Below are 23,353 nucleotides of genomic sequence, written 5' to 3' on the forward strand. Positions count from 1 at the left end.
TGAATGTCAAGTGAGGTAGTGTCGTATGTAAAGTGATGTAGTGTAGAAATTTAAAAAAAAATGTTGAAGTGAGGTCTTGCAGAAAAAACAAAAACAATAGAGTTCAGGAGTTCGGTGAGCGTGGCAGTGGGAAGTGACAGGGGGGGCAGGGCTGGGCTGGGAGGGAGTTGAGTTTCTTGACTGCCTGGTGGCAGAAACTGTCCTTGAGCCTGCCAGTCTTGGCTCGGAGACTCCGCAGTCTCCGAAATGTCGGATTATTTCCGTAGCATTTAGGATAAACTGTTTTGAGCCTTTACAATGCCGTGTTTGTCAAAAGATGCATTTTCTACCCTAACCAACCCAATTCTACAGCAACTTGGGCTATTTTCCTGAACAGGTTTAATCTTGCCACAGAAGTGTCCTGCATCACAGATTTTTCAAACATCTCCAATATCGACTGCACCGTTTGTTTGCTTGTAGGCTGGAATCTGAAATCAGCGCACTTGAGAATGAAGAATCACTGATCTCGGCGAAAGAAAGGGCTTTACGGGAACGCCTCATGGAAACGGAACGCTCCATAGAAGACTTGCAGAAGGTACACCGCATGAATTTACATCTATATAATAATAATAATAATAATAATGATAATGATAATAAGTCGCAAATAACAAATCACAGGGATTGATGAGGTCTTTGTTTTCTATTTCAGAGTCTGATTCCCCATGACGGCGGTATGATCAATAACACACATACACACACACACACACACACACACACACACACACACACACACACACACACACACACACACACACACACACACACAGTGAGTAAAAAGTGTGTGTATCCAAGTGAAATGAAAATACACACCAAAAAAATCATTTTGGGTGACTTTGTGAGGACCTCTCTGAAACATTAACAGATGCATATATAGACCCTCGAGAAGCCTTTAGAATGAAAAACTTATGAGGACCGGCCAAAACGTCCTCACTTGTCAAAAATGTCCTCACTACGTATGGTATAAAATGTGAGTGGTCCTCACAAGACTAGTCATACAAACAAACACACACACGCACACCATGCTCAGCAAGACTATTTATGCTCAAACTCACACAAGGCCATGACTCTGCAGCCTGCAATCGCTGGCTTTATCCCCCCACTATTCTCCAAAAAGCCCTGTGAGCCCCTATGGCTTTGTTCTTCCTATCACACGCACATGCAAACACACACCACCCACACACACACACACACACACACACATACACGCACACTTATATATTTTTTGCTGCATAAGCACATCATGAACCTCTGGGGTGCTCCATTTACCGTGGACACAAAAGTGAGACAAGTGTGTGTGAGTGTGCGTGAGGCAGTGTATGGTTTATTTGATCACTAGTGTTCATTAGTGTACCCAGTTCACATGTGTGTGTCTCTGCCGCCAACATCAGCGAGTCTTTTACACCGACCTCCCTCCACCCCCTTCCCCCTTTGTGCCTGTGCTCAGTGGAGGCCACCGACTGTACATCCGCCCCTCTCTCGGTAGTCGCGGATCTCAATCGCGACCAACTATCTCTGGCCACGCAGATCAGGAGCGGTCCACCTGCGCCTGGAGAGAAGGCAGAACCGAGACCAGGTAAGGATGGAGACCATGACGAGGGTGAAGGGGTGGTGGAAAGGGGGAGCGAGGTCTTTCTGTGAGGGACGATGAAAGGGCATCGAGGGTTTGGTAGAAAGCCAAAATGGATTAGACACACGCAGGGCTCAAAGACGGAAAGGTTAGCAGAGACGTTTACATGCTAATTAAAGTCAGGCGTCAAACCTTTGGAACACCAGAGCAGGGACGGTGAAATACACACTTAGCTGTTTTTTCCTCACTCCTACACTTTCCGAAGCGTTCCTGGTGACTACTTATCGGATGTTTCAGTTTGCGTGGTCTGTTACAACTCTAGACCAGTGGTTCTTAATCTTGTTGGAGGCACCGAACCCCACCAGTTTCATATGCTCATTCACTGAACCCTTCTTCCAATGACTGTGCCTACTTATTGCAGACTAGACTGAAGGGTGGACCTCTGTGGCGGAGGATCCATTGAACCCCTGAGACCAACTCACCGAACCCCTAGGGTTTGATCAAACCCAGGTTAAGAACCACTGCTCTCGACCGACTATGTCTCTGTGACTGCGTTAGTTAAAACGAAATATTATTATATTCGGAAAGAGAAGCGATTTGAGACTCTAGTATTGACGTTTTATGCGCGTGGTCTTCGTATTGTGTCCTTCAGGCTAAGCGTTATAACACTGTGAAGGTTTTTCAGTCTCCCGTGTGACCCCCATCTTCACGTTTCCTTCACTCCTTCCACCTTCTCCAACCCCTCACTCCTCCGTCACCCCCCTCCCCCGCTAACCCCCTTCCTCATTACCCCCCCCCCCCCATCCCTTCTAACAGCAATGTTTGCCATGGAGATCAACGTGCAGCATGACCCTCAGACCGGCGAACAGCGCATCCTGTCAGCGAACCGCATGAACCCGTCGGAAGCGGGTCAGCGCGGCGTTAAGATCTACGACGACGGCAGGAAAGTCGTCTACGAAGTCACGACCTCCGGGGGGGTGTCCACGACTTCGGTGGAGAACGGGTGGAGCTCCTCGCAGGTCGACCAGCTAATCCAGAGAGCGGCTCGATCTGGCGAAGGGGGAGATGAGAGGAGGTCTCAGGTCGCGGTTACCCCCGCTGGCCCACAGGCCCGTTCCTCACCGACAGCGACGGACGATCTGTCCCCACCATCCTGCGCCCCGCCCTCCATCCCGTCGAGCTCGCCCGCCCAGGTCACCCTGCAGAAGGAGACTCGGCTGGCCGTGATGCCCCCATCCTCGGCTCCCGTCGTGACGCAGCCTGGCCCGGCGACCCAGCCGGGCCCGGAGTTCTCCTCCGCACCGCGAGCCAGCGCGGAGAACCCCGTCACCATGGTCTTCCTGGGATACCAGGACCTGGAAGACACCAGCGAGAGCCGGCGGCTCCTCGGTTTCGACGGCGCCGTCAAGGCTGAGGTGGTCCTGATCGATGAAGATGACGAGAAGTCCCTGAGGGAGAAGACGGTCACCGACCTGTCCGTCATCGACGGCACGGCGGCCGACCTGGTGTCGGGCCGGCCGGTGACGTCCGAGGCCGCCAGCACGGAACTGTCGTCGGACGGCCGCGAGCACGACAGCGCCGCCTCGCCGCCGCCAAACCCCGAAGCCAACAAAGCCCCGCCTCCCGGTCTCACCCCTGCCACAGGTACAGACAAGAGGAAACCCTGCAAGTGCTGCATAGTCATGTGACCGAATCTTCTGCTTCCTTTTTATTATTACCCACAATACCCCTCTTTTCCCTCTATCTTTGGATGGCTATTAACCGAAGTCCCCTTCTTTACTGGACACGCGTTAGCCTTCATTCAGAAGTGCATTTCGGGAGCTATTTTTCAAAAATCCTTTGTCCCACTCTGTGACCTCCTGACAGTTGAATTCAACAAATTCAAACCAATCGGCAGGAACTCATCGGTGATAATGAATGCCGCTACGGCCGTGTTGAACAAAGACAGACGAATGGAGAAACGTCCGTTTTTGTTTGCCAGGCAAGGCTAAAATCTGCTAATCCAGCTGCGATTTCACGGACAGCAAGCTATCGTTTTTCTTAGCCAACAAATTCGAGCTACACAATGACCTTCAGCAAAACAAATCAGAAAAGACTTTATTATAACAATAATAGAATGAATTAATAATAATAATAATAATAATAATAATAATAATAATAATATAACCCATTTCATTTATAAGCGCCTTTCAAAACTCTCAAGGTCACTTTACAGTCACAGGATAAATTTTTCTGTGGGTGAGCAGCGGCAGCCACACGCGCCAGCATTCACTCAAGTAGTACTTCACTCAGAAGTAACTCAAATAGATAGAAATCTAGCTAATATATAGCTCATAGCTAGCCAGCTAGATAGCTAGCCAGATAGATAGCTAGATAGCTAATATATAGCCAGTGAGATAGCCAGCTAGAGAGCTAATATATAGCTAGCTAGGTATATTCCCAAAACTAGATTTCTTCAATGGACCTGCTATGGCTAATTTGTCATTTGCCTTAAAGTAAAAATGCTGGTGTTAAAAAATGTAAATACTAAAAGGCTCTATTCAGAAATGACTTTATATTTCACATGTATAGTATACTAAAGATCACTAGTCATTTTATGTCCTATGATGCAATCGGATAAGAATTCTACTTTTCATCTCACTTCACTGCTTCATGTGTCGTCTAAAACACATCCGACGATTGTTTGCTAGCGCGGACAGCTAATTCCTTCTGCAGATGTGTCACGGCAATTCCCAAAGGCATGCGAGAGTGTTCAAACATTTGGGTTTTTTGTTGTTGTAGAGACGCGATCCTATGACTAACCTTGTCAATAGATGTGCATGGTTGCCCATTAACTGCAAGTTTGATTTCCCTCTCATGCAAGCCACCGACGTTTCTTAGTGATCCTATTCTGGCAGAAATTCATGCAATTAAAATGGCAACCAAAAAAGGACAACCGACACCATTTTTTTGTTTTCTGACATCAGAAAAATGTTTTATAGCATCTAAAATAGCCCAAAACACGCAGGCTGATATTTTTAGTCAAATGCAAAACACCAATAAAAATGACTTAAAAGTGTCCCAAAACTGCCACAAAATGAGCTTGGAAATGGGCGGATTCAGAAAGTCCCGCCCCTTTGTTAGTGACGTCACACTGCCTTGCTCCAGAATCAAAAAAATGGCTTCAGAGATTGGGAGAAGATGCTTTCTTGTTACTCATCCAGTTATGAATATGAAATTCGAATAGTTCTGAAGAGGAAAGCATAGATGTTTGCCATCGATTCAAGAAGTCCTTCTGTATCCATTCAAGCCGTCAGGAATCCAATGTAGCGCCCAGAAAATGCACAAGATGGCGCACAAGCTCCGTTGAAAATGGGCTGATTTGTCTGCTGAGAATTTGTGTCAACTAGTATCAAATAGTAGTCTTGGTGCAACACACAACGATTCACCATGGAAGTTTTCAGACCAAACAAAGTACCGCAAAATGCATTGTATGTCGTTTTCTCGGTCAGGGGCGTTCCCTCCGTGACGTCACATCAGGAATCGTCACCAACTCGAAAAGAAGACTTCCTGAATATTCAGCGCCAGTCTTAAAACGTAAAGTATAGCTACATGCGGTTGAATCTTTGTAAAATGCGCTCAGTAGTCATTTGAAGTGATTGTACAAATTATGGACGCAAGTCGTCCGGAGGTGTCGGTTGTCCTTTACTTTAAGATTTTCCTAATATCAGCTGGGATGGTCCCCAGTTTCAATTTAAACTCGCCCCGAATGAATAAACCTGAAGGAGCTAATGAAGAGTTGGCCTTTCTGATTTGCTACTTGCCCCATTGCCACTCAGTGAAGTAGTACTTTAGCTCTGTAGGAGGCGCTCTACATTCCCCCTCTACCCACCCTTGTGGTTGTATGGACCGTTCATTAAAAAGAACCCCAATAAAAACAGGAGCCATTTTCTATTGTTGTTCACATTTCTCTTTCTCTCGGTGGTTCTTGGGTGTTACTATCACTATCACACCCCCCACTTGTTTCTCTCTACGTTTGTATCCTCACTATCTTTGCACAAATAAAGCTGAGTTTCTCCAGTTCATCCCCTTTGCTGTCTCTTGCTTGTTGTTCTTTTAAGTCTATCTCTCCCCTTTAACATTCACTGTTTCATTGGCTGCTGTAAAAAAATAAAAAATCCAAATAAAAATGATCCTTGGCTCTCCTTACCTCACCCCTGAGATCTCTTCCTCTAATACCCACTGCTACTAATAAGTCCACTCTGTCCGGTCACCAAGTGACAGGCACACTTAAGTAGGAAATCACAATCAGAAAACCTTTATTCGTCCCACAATGGGGAAATTTACATCTGCATGAAAATAATAATAATAATAATACATTTCATTTGTAAGCGCCTTTCAAAAATCTCAAGGTCACTTTACAGTCAGTGGATCAGTTTTTCTGTGTGTGAGCAGCGGCAGCCACATGCACCAGCGTTCACTCAACCCGGAATAACTTAAATAAATAAAAAGCTAGCTAGCTAGCCACCATATAGCTAATAGATAGCTAGCCAGCCAGCTAGCTGATAGCTAGCTGGATAGATAGCTAACAGATAGCCAGCCGGCTAGCTAACTGATAGTCCATAGATAGCCAGTCAACTAGCTAGCCAGTAGACATCCAACAGATAACCAGCCAGCCGGATAGATAGCTAATAGATAGCCAGCTATTATTAAGAGGGAAGGTAAGTGACAACAAGTAGGAAAAAATGAGAAAAAAACAGCTAAAAATGGATTATTCCGCAACTATTTTAAATTATAATTCATTCATAACTCCAGTTAAAATGGAAACGTATGGCGGCGTGAGACTGTGGCATCAAACATGGCTCACGCGGTACAGATGGCGTAAGAGCAGGATATGATAACTCATCATACGAGTGACGCCATGACAACCGGAACGAGGCTGCGCATGCATTGCATCCACGGCTTTGTGATCATAAGCGACATAATCAAATAATCGTGGGGACAATGACCATGTAATTATGTCATAAGAACCATGTGACTGACTGCTGATTTCATGATACAATTTCGCGTTTAAAGCATGGAGTCGTAAAAGCAGAGTACGTCAATTCGAAGGCTAAATTGGCTCTAACGGGAGCACAAAGAAGGAAAAAATAAGAATAATTTGAGGGCATTAGGATTGCAAAATGGAGTCATTTTGAAACATTACTTCCAGAACAGAATGGATGTCTACAAACCAGGTTCTGACTCAGTATGGGTCAGACATTTGTTCTTGAACATTTATTCTTGCGCCAAAATCTTCAGTAGAGGCTCCAAACTCAAAAGTAGGACAGTGATACCTTGGCTTATGAACTTAATTGGTTCTCAGAGTGTGTAAGGCGAAAAGTGTGTATCCCAAAAATTAATTTCCCCTAGGAAACCATTAAAATGAGAAGAATCCGTTCCCAGGTTTTTTGGGGACTTGTATGGTGTACAGTGTTTACATTCTTTGCAATTTTTTATTATATTTTAGGCTACGGCGTGATCGGAACAGCAGCAAACGGACATCAGGTGGAGATGCTCGGTAGATGTCCTCACACTGCCATGGTGAGTCAATGCGTTAATTTGCATGGAATTGTGGAATATTCTTTCATCCATCGGATTTAACTTGTTGAGCGATGACTAAGCACTTTGGAGCTATGTCCGACTTATATTTTGTGACTATTTATAAAAAAAAGCAAATTTGGTGGTGTTATTGCAGACTTTTGTGACACTTAGAGATGTTAATGAATCTCTAAAGACTAATTGAACCATGTTCAACCTCATTATGCCAGCCTGCCCCATGAAGATTCCTTTGTATTTTCTTTCAACGGGGCAGCACTTCATCAGAACGCAATAGTATAGTAATAGCCGGCAACGTCTACGACAATTTTGGCCAGCCAGCCAGCATCTCACTCTCGCACAGCAATCGACCGTGTGATAGCACCAGAGGGGGGTGTTTGCCAGTCATTTAGCCTCTGAGTCTCTATTGAACATTTTGAATGGCTTTCCACTTACGACCATTTTGACTTATGACCGTTTGGTCGGAACGGAACTCGGTCGTAAGTCAGATGTTACCTGTATTGTCCGGATTTATTTGGATTGGAAGTTTGAATGACAAAACTGAGTTAGCCCCCCCTGACTGGGGTTGACTTCACCCCCCGCAAAATAACGAATTACACCCCAGAAATGCTTGTGCAACTAAATAAATGTAACAATGTTCTAAACAGGGGTAACCTTATCCACTCGGGGTCGGCTCCCATTGTGCTCTGATTGTCTCTAGAAGGCCTCCGAACATACTCCCGCCAAACCAAATCCATTATTCAGCACGCGTGTCGGGGGAGAGAGGGTGAGACAAAGCGAGCGAGAGAGAAAGAAAATGGAGAGGGGACAGCAGAGGGAGGGTGACTGAGCAGTAGAAGAGCACAAGAGAACAACCACATGCTCAAAACTGGCTCGTGCCACAGGCTGTGAGCGCTAGACGGGGGTTGAGAACCAAAGTCTCCGACCGAAGGAGTAAACCATCGGCTTTTTCCACCACATTGAACAACGTTAGCGAAGCTAAACAAGACCAAGTGGAAAGTAGACGTCACAACCAGAAGGTAAGCGTTCGGTTTTATGTCACTGAATCCTGGTCATTGTTTTCCTCCAGTGTCCTCTTCTCTGAGTGAAAGGCACAAAAGCCTGGACTGTCGTTGTCCTGCAGTCCGAGTGCTTTAACCCTAAAGGAGAGTGTGAGGCTAGAAACGTCTGTGTTGAACCGTACGAGCTTACGATGACATTAATTGGTTTTTAAGTGTGAAGGACATTGAATGCCGCAGCCCACAAAGCGTTGCGAGGTCAATAGACCCCTAACCTCACTGCAGTCTTTGTGCTCCTTCTAGATCAGAGACTTCTATCGGGGATGTGAACAATCTGGCATTTTCTTTGTTTGTGTTCAAGTCGAGAGCACAACAAAAATGATCAGTCATTGATTTGATATTGAGTGAAAGAGACACGCGGTTCTCCCACCGTCGCATCACTTCGACCTACATTCGGAATGACCTCAACCCACTTTTTGTCTTTTTTCAACTCGCGCTCGACACAGCGGCATTGACTGCATGTGACAGGGGTGGTTTCTGCCTGCGCTACTTATAGCCATCATGCGTCTGGAAGCGCTGAATCAAAAAGTGGAAGTTTCCAACTGGGACGATGGGTTGGGGGTTTATAACATTTGCGTTTGTACGCGTACTCTGCAACCCAAAACTGGTGAACACTCGGCATGAGCCGTGACAAATTCTGAATCAGAATGTCAGAGATGTTCGATCGGACACTGTGGACAAAGACTCGAACCCAGAAAGGTTGTCTTTACTGCCAGCAGGAGACGCAGCCATTCATGACAGACGCCTGAATTCTGCAGCCGTCTGCCAAGCTATTTATTGAGAGTATGTGCAAATCTAAGTGATACATTAGTAAAACATAGTTTTCTTGATATGAATACCACGCCCCTAAGCGTTCTAAGTGTGAACAGCTGTAAGCAATCAAACATTGTCTGTTCCATGAATTGATAAATTTGTAACCTGGCTAATGAGCTCTTCCTGTGAAGGAGTTTCAATTCGTAAATTGCTTCGGTGAGAAAGAGTTTCCCAAGTCCTAAATTCTGTGCGAGGCCAGATCTCCTAGATCCTCCTAGTAGATGACAGTAACTTGCTGTGTCTGTTGACCTCAGATAGACCCCAGGTAATCTGTGCTTCAATTGTGTATTCGAATCACACATGTTGACTAAGCATATAACACCATGAAACGTTTAAATATCATAACTTCTTATTGTGTCTAATCTCTATCAACCACCCTTTATGTTATCGTCACCATGTCCGTCCCTGTCATCCGTCCTGTTACCCCGACCCCAGTTTACAGAACTTCACCCAACAGCCTTCGGCCCAACGACTCCACAATTGTTGTATAACCTATGATTATGCCGGTGCGAAGCTTTCTGGGAGAAGGGAAGGGTTTGGAAGGAAGAAGACAGAAGTGATAACGTTCCTGTTCCTGTCATGATCTAATACTTGGTGGGAAGGGAAATGAATGGAATCACACTCCAAACTCAAAGGCGTTGTCCATTTAGGGGTAAAACAATTGTCCGAGACTACACACCGAAACCCCTTTGATTTCCTTTAATAATTTATTCCGAACCCTTCCAATGACTGTGCCTACGAACTACAGACTAGACTGAGGGCTGGACCTCTGTGGCGGAGGATTCAACGAACCACCTCAGACCGACTCACCGAAACCAAGGGTTCGATCGAACCCAGGTTAAGAACCACTGCTCTCTAGCTACAGGTTAGGATTTAGACTCTGGCCGAGGTTAAAAATAGGTCCGGCGAGAGGGTCACGGGGGGTTAAGTGTCAGACTTTTGTCGACTGAATACCCTACGAGCTTTTCTGTGGTCAGGATACCGCGTAAGGTTGAGCATTCGCTTTCGATTAGGGTTGATTTAGACCAGTGGTTCTTAATTTTGTTGTAGGCACCGAACCCCACCAGTTTCGCATGCTCATACACCGAACCCTTCTTCCAATGACACTGCAGACTAGACTGAAGGGTGGACCTCTGGCGGAGGATCCACTGAACCCCTGAGACCGATCAAACCCAGGTTAAGAACCACTGCTTTAGACGATAAACCTCTTTTGTTGACTTCCAGACGTTTTTGTTTGCGGCAGACAGATGGAAGGGACGATTCTCTGGAAATAAAAAAGGAAATAAATCTGCGGCTCAGACATGTGAGCCAGCGAACTGTTTTCTTCCCGCCGTGGAGCCTCCTTCCTCTATCTAAATTTGCAGGCTTATGAGCTACTTTCTTGAAATAGACGACAGGTGATTAGCACGGTGTTCCTCTCAAAGTACGCCGCAGTAAAGTGTCTTAATGCGGTGAGTTTGCACGGGGGTGAGGAGAGGTTTGAGGATTTTCTTGGGACTCAGAAAGCTGGCCGACGGTATGGACAATGGCGGGATTGGGAGGTCCTTTCTAGAATCGGGAGGGGTGTCTTTCCAGTCAAAGAAGAGGACTTTGTGGATGGATGATCAGGTCAGATTCCGACAATCAGATATCAGATTTAAGAGTAAGATTGGAAGGTTTTGTTTTTTGCTCTTGTCAGCCACTGATTTCAAAACAGAATTGAAAAAATATCCGGTGTGTAATTTATCATATAAGTCATTTTTGAGGTGAATAATTTTAGACTTGAGGTTGTCTCACGAGCTAGCTAGCTATTAGCTATCTAGCTGGCTATTTTGGCTAGCTATCTAATGGCTATCTGATAGCTATCTATTAGCTGGCTGACTATCTGACTAGCTATCTAGTTAGCTATCTCTTAGCTATCTAGACGGCTATTTGGCTAGCTATCCAATGGCTATCTAATAGCTATCTATTAGCTGGCTGGATGAATATCTGGCTCGCTATTTAGCTAGCTATCTATTAGCTATCTAGCTGGCTATTTGGCTAGCTATGTAATGGCTATCTAATAGCTATCTATTAGCTATCTAGCTATCAGTAGCTATCTATCCAGCTTTCTATCTGAGTTACTTCCGGATTGAGTGAACGCTGGCGCGTGTGGCTGCCGCTGCTCACCCACAGAAAAACTTATCATGTGACTGTAAAGTGACCTTGGGAGTTTTGAAAGCCGCTTAGAAATGAAATGAAATGTATCATCATTATCATTCACAAATTTATTTTGTGAATTGAACGTATGACGTAGAGCGCCATTCACAAATTAGTGCGGGTTTGTTTTGTCTTGTTTGGGTGCCGATAAAGAATTGGCCAGACCACTGGCAATGTTTTTCCCTTCCACAAGGGGCAGCATTCCATTTTTTTCCCCATGTTAGCGCTTTGTTCCAGCTTTATCTGTTGTTAAAGCGCTATACAAATCAATACGTATGTTTTGTATTTTGTACAGCCGCCCCCATTTCAAGCTCAGATAACTCCAGACCCACATCATTTAGGAAATAACTATTTTTTTCTGATGAAAGAAGAGAGTCTAAGGTTTCTTACTCTGCATTAAATGTATATTTAGTCCTAAATTCCAATAATCTGTTGGTCCGGTGTCAGACGTGTCTGTATTCACCACCTTATCCGGCGATAAGCGTCGCCCGCGGTGTGTTTTGCAAGGTGCATTAAGCTGTCTAAACATAGCCGCTATCCTGTTGTCTCTAATCTAATCTCGCGGGACTCTGCCTCAAAGTCGTTCATTTAAAACTAGACTGATGTCAAGCCACCAATTAGAGTTTAATTATGCGACGAGTAGACTTCGCACTGCCTGTCTGCGTGGCTTTTCTCTGGGTATTCCAGTTTGTGTCCGGTGCTCGCCAATGTATACAAGCGGCGTGGCGACCGCCCGTTCTGCTGGAAAAGAGCACTCCAACGCTCAAGAGTGTTCAAGTGGAACATTAGTATTCAGCCTGGAGAGTCTTACTCTTTTGCTATGTACGTCGGAGCTTTTGTTGTTGTTTCACTGAGGGGGGGTCTTCGAGAAACGGGGTGTCTGGGTTGTGTTGCACAACCAAGACACAAACAGTGAGCCACGAGTGCATTCCTATGTCGTAAAACTCCCAAATTTGCCGTTTGATTTTTTAGCTTCCAGCGGTAGCTTAGATTACATGAAATTCATTTTTGGTGGGGGTCGAGGGGTGCAGGTGTGCAATTTGCATGCCGCCATTGAACCCTTTAAGGGACAGCGGTTCCGACAGTAGACGTTATCGTGTTATCCGGTTACAGGTTATCATTATTGCTGCATGAATGGCTTAAGAGGAGGGATTAGATCACAAAATACCCGCTGAAAACCCAAGTCTGAAACTCTACGCTCGACATTCGCTATCACCAAGCGTTTCATTTCCAGTGCGTCCGTTAAGTGTCGTCTGCAGTGATGAAGGACGACTAAGGTGAGAGAGAGAGAGAGAGTATAAAGTCGATGCATTCCATAAATCCGAAAATGAGGTTTCCTTGTTGTATATTTTGGGGTGTCCTGGTCATGAGGAACCCTGACAACGCATTGTTTGTGTATGTTAGCGCAGGTGGCCTTTTGTTTCCTCCCATTTGGGGGGCGCGGAAGGGGGGGTTAGCATATCCGCAGATCCGAGTTAGCAGAGGTTTCCTGTTTAAAATACGTCATGTGGGATCGGCTTTTTTTCCCCATTTGTGCAAAACACGGAACGGCTTGGGTTTTCCGTAGGCAAAGACTCAAAGTGTGTACACACTCTCCCCAACTTACGAACGAGATACATTCTGACCGGTCGTTCGTAAGGTGAATTTGTTCATAAGTTGCTTCAGTGCTATATTTTGTATGGAATGTATGTTTAAGGCTTATATAAGTATGGTTAATGCTTGTATAAGTAACCTGTATTGGTTTGTACTGAAAAATAAACATTCAATAAAATGAATGCTCGATAAAGATATGTACTTGTACAACTGGAGAGAATACTACATATGTTACTACAAAAATGTTCGTATGTCCCATTGTTCGTAACTCAGATGTTCGTAACTCAGATGTTCGTAGTAGGGGGAGTGTCTCTATGTGTGTTTTATTATTGGCAGGATGAATAACCCCGCAATAATAATAATAATAATAATAACCCGGAAGTAACTCAAATAGATAGAATACTAGCTATCCAGCTAATAGCCAATAAATAGCTAGCCAGTCAACTAGAACGATATACAGCTAGCCAGCTACATAGCTAGCTACAAGCTATCCAGCTAGATAGATATATAGCTAACAGCTAGCTAGCTAGGTAGCCAACCAGTCAGCTAGATAGCAAGTAGAAGTCAGTAAAAAGTGACAAAGTTATGAGCTTTAGCGAAACGGACGATAAGAATGCAGTTCCTGGTCGTCTGTTATTATTTTTCCGCCTAAATAAATAAATAGTTGCCCAAGCATGCCAATTACCGATCGATCGTGACCAACATCCATGACATGCTACCGACCCGTTCGCGTTAACCCACTTGCGCAATCACACGCGTGAATTAAACATGACCTGGGCTCATGTTGCCTTTGACTGCACGCCCGCGTGTCATTAGCGTTTCCTCATTTCATTTCCAATCGACCGATCGTCAGGATAAAGTAGGCGGGGCTTGTTTCCAGACAGGAAAGGGAGGTGAAGGCAGCAAAAAACATCCATCCTCCCGATGGATGTTTTCGCGGCCCGTTTGCACAGAAGGCATCTTTGTGCATGAACGTGCACTTCTATGCACGCCCGTTGCGCTATGACATCACAGTTCAGCCAGTGAGCGCGCTAGGAATGCTGCCCGAGAGAGTGGAGAGACTTTGTGGACGAGAGGAAAGAGGAAAGGGAGGGGAAGAACAAGGGGGATAAGAAAAAAAAATCACCACTCCCACAATCTGGAACGGGGAATGAAGCAAAGCATCAGACGTGATCGAAAGTAGTCCAAGGAACTTTGAAGGAATTTTGATAAATTGCTGGATTTACGAGGGAAAAACAAGTGAGTGCAGCTATTTTTAAAATACTTTATAGCATTATATGGTGAACACAGTGAGTCATTGGATACAGCGAATGTCTGTCCTTCTGCGTTTTAATTTGATTTTAATTTACCGTATTTTACTGTGTATAAAGCGCACCGGTCAGAAAAGTCAGAAAACCCAACCTTGGGTGATAGAAGTACAGGTAACATCCGACTTACCGACCGAGTTCCGTTCCGGCCAAACGGTCGTAAGTCAAAATGGTCGTAAGTCGAAATTCATTCAAAATATGTCTGTGTAAGCTCTCAGTCGTACAGGAATGGTCCATCGATGAAAAGATTTCTTCAGCAGTCATCTGTTCCGTCATCCGTTTCGCTTCGTCAGCGAACTAAAGTCTTACGAAGACGCCAAAATTGCTGGCCTGCTAGCGTGTTGCGGTGCCAGGCGTAGAATTACACAATAAAAAAATAGGTCATGGTCGTAAGTACAGGTGGTCGTAAATCGATCTGGTCGTAAATCGGATGTTACCTGCATTCACATTCAAGAAAGTGCCACTATAGATTCTGATAAGTAAAATAACCATCAGATCGGCTGAAATTTGTCGCTAATTTCTGGCAAAAGCCGTCGCCAGATGTTCATTTTCACAATGCTTTACGGGGATTGAAAGTATGATTGTGCGTGGGACGCTTTCAGTCATGTGTTTGACCGTCCGTCCCCACCCGGTCTCAGGCATGACGTCCCGAGTAGATTCAAAAAAAAACTTTTTAGACGCGCCTCTTTGTGATGACAACTTTTATGCGTCATAGTCGGAGCGTTAAGAGTTTCCAGATGTGTCACCAAAGCCAGGAGAGTATTTAGACAGCAACAGCTGACTCACGTAGCCACACACATGGACCATGCGTGTCTTTATTTGTCTTCCCACGTAATTGCCTCCTTCGATATTCCTTCTGAGCATCGATCGTCCTCGGAGATGGAGTTCCACCTTATGGAACGTTTTCCATTTTTTTTTCTGGGAATTGCCTTCTTTGGTTCTTTTTATCTCATTTTTGTAGTTGTCATTTTTTTTCGGGGTGGTTTATCATTTTAGGCTTTTTTCTGCGTCTTCTCAGTGAAAATGAAATTTAAAGAAGCGCCGAAATTAAAACCTGTACCGGAAGTGACAACAACTCAACGTAATGTCAATAAAAATAAAGCACTACCATCTGCTGGTCAACTATGGGATAGCAGTTATAGACAAACGTATCAACAGCATTTACAAGTTGTGTTAAATTCATTCTGTCTCCTTGTTATCTGTTACAAATCAGATAGATAGCTAGATAGCTAATAGATAGATAGCTAACCAGCTAATAGCAAATAGCTAGCTGGATATGTTACAATTCCACAAAAAAAAAGATACACTTTAATGCTGTAAAGTGCTGCGTGACTCTGACAACAACAACCTCTTGGCCACGTTTGCTGTTGTACTTCTCAAAGCGCTCATGAAGTTTCCGTCATGACGTATTGGGCACCTCGCGGAATGTCGCTGTAACTCTTGGGTGTGGTTGCACCTCACTTCTGAGTGTCCATTATGTGCTGTGACACTTTGGGGGACAAAAAAAAAACAGACCAAGCGAACACGGGAATACAGGTAACATCCGATTTACGACCAGCTCAACTTATGATCACCTGTACCGCAACGCGTAGGACAATTTTGGCCAGCCAGCTCGTATCTCACTGTCGCACAGCAATCGACCGCGTGATGGCACCAGAAGGGGGGAGGGGGGGTCTCATTTAGCCTCCGAGTCTCTATTCAACATTTTGAATGTATTTCAATTTACGACCATATTGACTTATGACCGTTTGGTCGGAACGGAACTCGGTCGTAAGTCGGATGTTCCCTGTATTTGTTCCCATGATGCTTGGTAAAAATCTCATCAATGTCATCTGAGTTATTCCACTTTTGCTCGTCTGGTGTTCCAGGTTTCATAATCCAACACAAACGCTTCTTTTGCATCTGAGCAATAACACTAGAATGACTTTTATAGCACCGCTTGTTTTGAAATTCCAGTTTATTTTATGAGACTGAAATTTCACATGACGGAGCAAAACCAGGACAACCTCGGGGGGTGATTGATTTTGTCCTCAAAAGACAATGAGGACAAGAAGAAATTTACAAGAGGTTGTTATCAAGTGTATAGTAGAGTAAAGCAGCGTTTCTAATCCGCCATGTGACTGTACTCTTTCCTTCTTAATCCTTCTGAAAGTAGGAAGGAAAGAGAAGAATGAGCTCAGCGGGAGAGCGGACACGAGCCAAATAATAGAAAGGGAAGGACGGGGTAGAAACATGTTCCCCTTGAGGCCATACGTCCCTTTATAATGGATTTTCCTTACATTATTTTTATTATTGCGGAGTCTGCTTTCAGTGGTTTTAAAATGTTTTCAATTTCCTGTTCAAACACATTAAAAATGTCCCGTCCCAGGACGTAAGCGTTGCAACAGGGAGACATGAAAAATTTTGACACCCGTTTTAGACACTCTGGTCTGGTCAGAATCAACCCGAAAAGTGTTGGATCGACTCAGTGTTTGGACTCTGCAAAGACAACTGCTTTCTAAACTCGTGAGGATCATTGGACTGACAATGTACATCTTTCAATAGTCGCTCCATCTTTTTGTGTTTCCACAGAAATCGTGGCAGGCACCCGAGGATGTCAGTGGCGCAATACCGAAAGAGCGAGCCTTGAAGAGTGTTACTTTCCAGGAATCAGTCAGCATCATCAGTGACGGACCCCTCATCATGGAAGTGGAAAGCCAACAGATTCAACACGGCTGCCTCAGCAGATCAAGTGTTCAGGGTCAAAGTACGCTCCAGCTGAAGACGGAGACTTCCGACAGCGATGTCGAGCGGGTATGTCACCGCAGTACCATGGAATTATGTTCTCTATATGTTTCAGTTCATAATGAGGCTTTGTCTAAAAAAATTAGGTCATATTTTGTCAGAATTCCATCAATCCAGCCATTTTACAATCCGCATATTCTCGCTACCCCAACTGACAACGGTGGCCCATTGGTCTTGTAGCTAGCACATTGACGTCACAGTGCTGTCATGGGTTCCTGTGCTGAATTTGCATGGTTGGTCATCTCTGCGTGCCTTGCGATTGGTTGATCTTCGCTTTAGAATATGAATATAAAGACTATAGACAAATTCAGAATGCAAATTATGATATTGCAACAATGTGCGTCTGGCAAGAAATGGCATGAATGCAATAGTAGAACAACACACATTCGATTACAAAAAAAATGTCATGGCTAACATGTACGCATGTTAGCCTGTAACATTTTGCCCATACTTTGCTAAAATTGCCCATTTTAGCAACTCTTGCAAATGAAAGATAATATTAAGAATTGTTTGCATATAATGGATAACTTTTATGATTCAAAGTGCTTGTGATTTTTTTTCGATAAGGATTCATGAATTACTCAACCGGAACCATTTGATGATTATCCTGTCGTATGTCGATATTTTCCTTTCTCAAGTCCCCCCACATGGTCTCGTTAAAAACCAGATTGTACGTGTCCTCGGATTGCGTGTCGCTGTCAATCTTTTCATCGCTGTCATCGAACGAGTCGCTTGTATCGTCGGATAGCGTCGCACCGGAGGAAAATGAATCGCTAAGGTCCATTGGATTTGTATCGCCGCTCTTCACCATAAACCGACAGCCGACTTGAAACAGATTGCTGACTTGCTGCCCTGTATCGCCGTCGTACGACACTTGGCTGTCGTTCTCCTTGACAATCTTGGTCCTCAGACGCTTTTCCCAAAAGCTACTGTAACCCGTTTCTTGTGGTCTTGAAGACACACTGGCCTCTGCGTCTTTCTTCTTGCTCTCCGTTTGGACCTCACTGGTCAAATATTCCACCTGGTCCCACAGAATCTTGTTCTCCTTCCCTTCCGATTTTAACTTGGCGGACAAGTCTTCTAATTTCTGCCCTTGACAGTTGATCTGTTCCTTTGCCATCCTGAGCTGGGCTTTCAGATCTTTGACTTGATTCTCCAGCGACTTCGTTCCCTCCTCTTGGAAAACATTGAGGAGCTTCTGCTTGGCAGAGTTATACCTGCCGCTGGCCAATTCCTTCACCCGCGACAACATTTTCTCTCGCGTTCACATGAGGATGTTGAAAGGAACGGTCGTGAAGCGGTTCGGCTGAGCTCATTCGGATCCGTCAACCATGACTACCGGTTGGCACATGTCGAACGTTCGCAAAATGTTAGAAGTGCGAACACAGCTGTGATGTCATCAAACAAAGGGCATCCAATGTCTTTGTGAAGTCATTCTTTTGCAGTTCCATGATTTCGTTGGGATGACCATGACAACAGCGAGCTGACTAAGGCGTTCAGACTTTGATCAGATCTGTCTTTGCGGCGTAGGAGATCCCCGCTTACTCGCGTATTACACCTAAAGTGGTGGTTCTTAACCTGGGTCCGATCGAACCGATTGGTTCGGTGGGTCCTCCGCCACAGAGGTCCATCCCTCAGTCTAGTCTGCAATTAGTAGACACAGTCATTGGAAGAAGGGTTCGGTGAATGAATGAAACTGGTGGGGTTCGGTGCCTCCAACAAGATTAAGAACCACTGACCTAAAGATTTGCTTGGTGATCAATATTTTTTCTTCACTGAAACTCATGGACCACTTATCATTTTTTTAGCCACACTGAAAAAATGAAATCAAATCATTACATTTGTACGCTCTGACTGATTTCCATCTTTCATTTCTCAGGAGATCCGCTACCTGGATCAGGTACTGGATGCGGCCTCGGAAACACCCACTAACGGAAACCCAATCAACACCAAACCCATCAACGTAGATGGAACTTACTCGTCTGTGTGTGTGTCCAATTCCTCTCCTGGATGTCATCAGCCAATCTTTGTGGAGGGGCAAAGACAAACCACTTTCTTACATCAGGATGAATCCAGTGCAAAAACCAATGGGCATACACTGACGGAGGAACCCAGCCAGGGCGGTGCTAAATTTGAGCTCAGAGCTTTCCAGGAGGACAGAAGGCCAGCAAAACTTTTCACCCCCGGGGAAGAACAGCACGTCAGAGTGACAATGAGACGAAATCCAGACGAGGTTAGTGATCATGTAATCAGCGCCGGATTGAACTCAAATTGAGCTTGCGTTATGCTTTGTTGAGAGTACCGTAGATAAGGAGGAGGTATGCAGCATGGTGCGTTATTATGCCCTGACATCATCTTTTCATCGCACTACACTAGATTTTGTCAAATGGCACATTTATGTTCTCTTTCCAATGATTTTTCCATATGCTAAATCAACAAAAGGTACTTTGTAGAAGGGAAACTCAACTGATCCAGAACACAAAAGGGCTTTAGATAGACACAACAGGACCGACGTAGTTTACTGTCCACTGCTTTATCCATGCTCAAAAGACTTTATGTCAGGTCCAGGAGTTGGAGCGTGAGCGTCAAGAACTGATCCGAGACCAGGCGGTGAAGAAAAATCCTGGTATTGCTCAACGTTGGTGGAACCCTCCGCAAGAGGTAGTTAACTACTCAATGTTGATGGATTTTTGACCATTGAAACAGTCGTTGAACACAGCCCTTTGATTGACTTCCCCGTTCTTTAAGGTTCCGTTGGAAGACCAACTTGACGCCGAACAGCTCGAGTCTCTCCGAAAATACCAAGAGAGAAAAACGCAGAAGCAGAATTCATCTTATTACACACAGGTAGAAGACAAGTACACATAAGTAATAAGCACCATAACAACAGCTGGGTAAAAAAAATATATATACGTAAATATTAAAAAAATACATATACAATAACTGCTTCAAAAATGGAATGTTGGATGCGTGGTAAATTCTAGATTCCACTCTCTTGTTAAAAATGTGTTAACATTGTTGAGTCAATGGTGATTCTGACTTTGAGTCTTCTCATTCCTAACGGCAGCCCCAAGTTACTGGACCTCCCACGCTGGTGACTTTTGACCCAGAGTTAATCAGGAAGGAAGACATTGTGGAAAACAAGATTGACTTCTCATCTGCCAGAAAGCAATTCCTGCAAACGGAAGTGACCAAGAATTCCATAGCTCCTCACATATACTCTGCCAGACCCTTTTCTAAATCAATAACTTCGTCCAACCACCACGAGGTCAGTAACACAGTTCCAGATACCGGAGAGTGTCATGTGACCTGGTCTGATGAAGGCATTGCGGGAGAATTTACCAGTGTTCGTGCTTTCATGACAAGTGTAAGTGATGAAGAGGAAGGGAAGAGTCAGGTTCCCCAAGGCTATCACCCAGAGGAGTCAGACTCGGGACTAGAAGAGTTATCAGTCCGCTCGCAGGACACTACAGTGTTTAGCTTGGATAGTGTTTCAGACAGTGGGGCCTCACTTCCACCGACACCGCTACCACTTACCCCAGTGTCGCCGTCTACTCCTCAGCCCACGACGTCGGTCAATGGGCAAACCTCTGGCAGTGCAGCTGAGCATGAGCTTGAATACCAAGCAGAAGTCCTTGTCCAAAATGTCCTCCAAAACGCCCTCTCGACTAATGGCGACGACTGGCGCTCATCTCTCCCGAATTTAGATTCCTCACAGATGAGTAGCCCTGTATCGCCATCCTCTGCTTCAACGAGTAGTCCAGTGCCAGTGTCTTCCTCCCCCGTGTATTTTGGGGACACTGACCATCTACAGTCAGCCGTCTTCATCAGCGTCGCAACATCTGAGGAACAGTTTGCTTTCCAAGAGAAGCCTACAGAAACGCAGCAGCAAAAGTCAACCTCACCTAGTCCGACTCAGTCATTGCAAACAAGTCCTTCTCAGCATATCTCTCCACCACAGAGACCCAAAACGGGAGGACCAAGGATCAAAATACAGTCTTCTTACACGAGAGCGCTGGCTTCCTCCGCGCCAGTTGCCGCGCCGGAGCCTTGTCCAGTGAACACGGCCAATGTACCCAGGCCAGCCGCAGTCTACCGTCCCCCTTCCCCTCCAAGTCCTGAAAAGTCAGAGTTCAGCTACTTCAGTAAGTATTCTGAAGCGGCTGAGCTTCGTAGCACGGCAGCATCAACAAAAGGGCCCGAAGTGGAAGTGGCGAGCGGACCATTCCGACTTCGTTCCAAGAAACAGCGTACGTTGTCCATGATCGAGGAAGAGATCCGAGCGGCTCAGCAAAGAGAGGAAGAACTGAAGAAACAGAGAGAAGCGCAGCCTTCTGCCGTTCCTCAAGTTCCTGCAAGAACAGGAGTACGGAAAACCACCATATCTCCGGCAGACAAGTTAAAGAGCAACAGCTTGCCAACTCGGCTGACACTGACATCAAGGACAGCACCAGGTTAGTTGACCCGTACGAGATGTTTGACTAACTAACGCTCAGGCAATTTCCATCAACATTTTTCTTCGTAGAGTGAATTTATAACAACATAAAACGTCTGTTATTTGCAGTGGCGAACCTTCAACACGGTTTAAGACAGGGTTGAGTACTCAGGTTCCTCGTGAGCAGTATCTTCCCTGTTTTAGATCCCCCCATTCCAACACACCTGATTCTAATTATAAGCAAGTGCTGTGTAGTCCTTAACGATCATGAGCAATTGGATCAGGTTTATTGGAGTAGGGAAGGATCTGAAACAGCCAGGATACTGCTCTCCAGGAACCAGAGTTCCCTACTCCTGGTTTAGGCAATTAGGAAAAGAGGTCTGTGTCAAAACCATTAGAATTACTTTAGCTATTGGGTATTCTAAAAGAAGTGTAGACCCAGTTCCGTGCTTCGTGTAACTACTTAAATGATTGCGCCATAGGAAAGATCGAGAAGGTTCGACCTGCTCCACCAGTCTCACCTTCGCCGTCAGAAGGAACGCTTTCTGATGCCGGCAGTGAGGATTCCGGAGGATCTCGCCCCAAAAACTTCATGCAAACACTTATGGAGGACTATGAAACACACAAGGTGAAGAGGAGAGAGAAAATGGAAGACAACAGTGTAAGTATTCAGATGCACATGTATACCAAGATGTGGATAAAGAGATACTTGTTTCTTTGTAGGAACTTGATACTTCTACTGTGAACTGTTACAAACTGCAGTTTCCAGAGTGGCATATACACAGTAATTATTTAAATTCGGCTCAGGTTTGAAATAATCTAGTCGGTGTGCTTGTATGAGGCAACAATCCAAATACCGTATACTCTGCGGATAGTGGCGGGCTTCATAAGGCTTCGTCATTTCACTTTTCGACATTTTCATTTTCATGCGCCAACCAGAGGAACATTTCCAGTCTTGAAGCAGGAAATGAAAGTAAAAGTAGGAGACAACGGGGGGGGGGGGTTGTCAGGAGTTTTTAATCAAATTGTTGACATGCCATTTTATTTCCATAAGGTATATCAGGTCATTGTCCACCATTTTGTTTTTGTCCAATGTGACTTGTCTTGACTTTGTGTACTGTTGCTTCTCTCCTGACGGTGTCTTAGTATGCCCGTTTGTTGCTGTCGAATGAGGTAACCACAGAGGTGCCTGACACACACAGAAAACCTGATCCACTACCTTTGCTCGCAGACCTTGGTAGCATATAGGGACTCTCAAGAACCCGATTTGGACTCCCAAAAACCATATTTGAACTCCCCTGTTGAATTCAGTCCCCTCAACATTAAATCACTGTCGTAAAAATGGATGAATTTAATTGTCGACAGTCTAAAATGCCCCAGGTCTGTTTATTATCTCACTCTTACTGTGGTGTTGTTGATGCATGTGCTTGTTGTTGATTAGGAAAGACCTTTTTTTCACCCACCACACCCCACTTAATGCACGGTAGGATACCATCACTTTTCCCTGTTAGTTTCTCCCCGAAAAATAAACATCTGCTTGAAGTGGACATGTATGGTTTGTGGCTTGTTCCTGGAAAGTGTTTCTCTGAGACCGTAAATCCACCGTTAGATAAACACGGACTCTCCTTGATTGTACACGTGTGCGTTGGCCTTGGCACGTGTGTGGATCTGTGTAGGAGTTGTACCTGCTTGATGTACTTGAGGGATCTTGTTTTGATTGTTAAAATACAAATAAGGGAGTTTTATTGTATATAAGTGGTCCAGATAATAATGATAATAATACATTTCATTTCTAAGCGCCTTTCAAAACTCTCAAGGTCACTTTATAGTCACAGGAAAACAGAAGTGTTTCGGTGGGTGAGGAGCAGCAGCCACACGCGCCAACGTTCACTCAACCCTGAAGTAACTCAAATAGATAGAAAGCTAACTAGCTAGCAAATGGATAGCTAATAATAACAACAATAATACCTTTAATTTATAAGCGCATTTCAAAACTCTCAAG

The 23,353-nt window shown here is 44.8% G+C and overlaps 1 protein-coding gene across 5 annotated transcripts in view; it reads left to right on the plus strand.

Moving 5' to 3' along the window:
* Positions 1 to 23,353, plus strand: part of palm2akap2 (PALM2 and AKAP2 fusion) — a 48,668-nt gene that overhangs the window by 20,639 nt on the left and 4,676 nt on the right. For 2 of the 5 annotated variants that reach the window (XM_089020196.1, XM_089020199.1), the window contains 12 exons: positions 460 to 574; positions 689 to 710; positions 1,484 to 1,612; positions 2,423 to 3,250; positions 7,095 to 7,168; positions 16,704 to 16,925; positions 18,796 to 19,149; positions 19,479 to 19,577; positions 19,665 to 19,763; positions 19,984 to 21,370; positions 21,834 to 22,012; positions 22,498 to 22,524. In XM_089020196.1, the coding sequence (XP_088876322.1) occupies positions 460 to 574; positions 689 to 710; positions 1,484 to 1,612; positions 2,423 to 3,250; positions 7,095 to 7,168; positions 16,704 to 16,925; positions 18,796 to 19,149; positions 19,479 to 19,577; positions 19,665 to 19,763; positions 19,984 to 21,370; positions 21,834 to 22,012; positions 22,498 to 22,524 (3,535 nt within the window). The remainder of the gene's footprint in view (positions 1 to 459; positions 575 to 688; positions 711 to 1,483; positions 1,613 to 2,422; positions 3,251 to 7,094; positions 7,169 to 16,703; positions 16,926 to 18,795; positions 19,150 to 19,478; positions 19,578 to 19,664; positions 19,764 to 19,983; positions 21,371 to 21,833; positions 22,013 to 22,497; positions 22,525 to 23,353) is intronic. The other 3 variants (XM_089020198.1, XM_089020197.1, XM_089020201.1) reach the window with 3 other exon arrangements.

This window comes from Hippocampus bargibanti, linkage group LG18 (genome assembly GCF_051943395.1).
Source record: "Hippocampus bargibanti isolate YZ-2025 linkage group LG18, ASM5194339v1, whole genome shotgun sequence".
NCBI lineage: Eukaryota > Metazoa > Chordata > Actinopteri > Syngnathiformes > Syngnathidae > Hippocampus > Hippocampus bargibanti.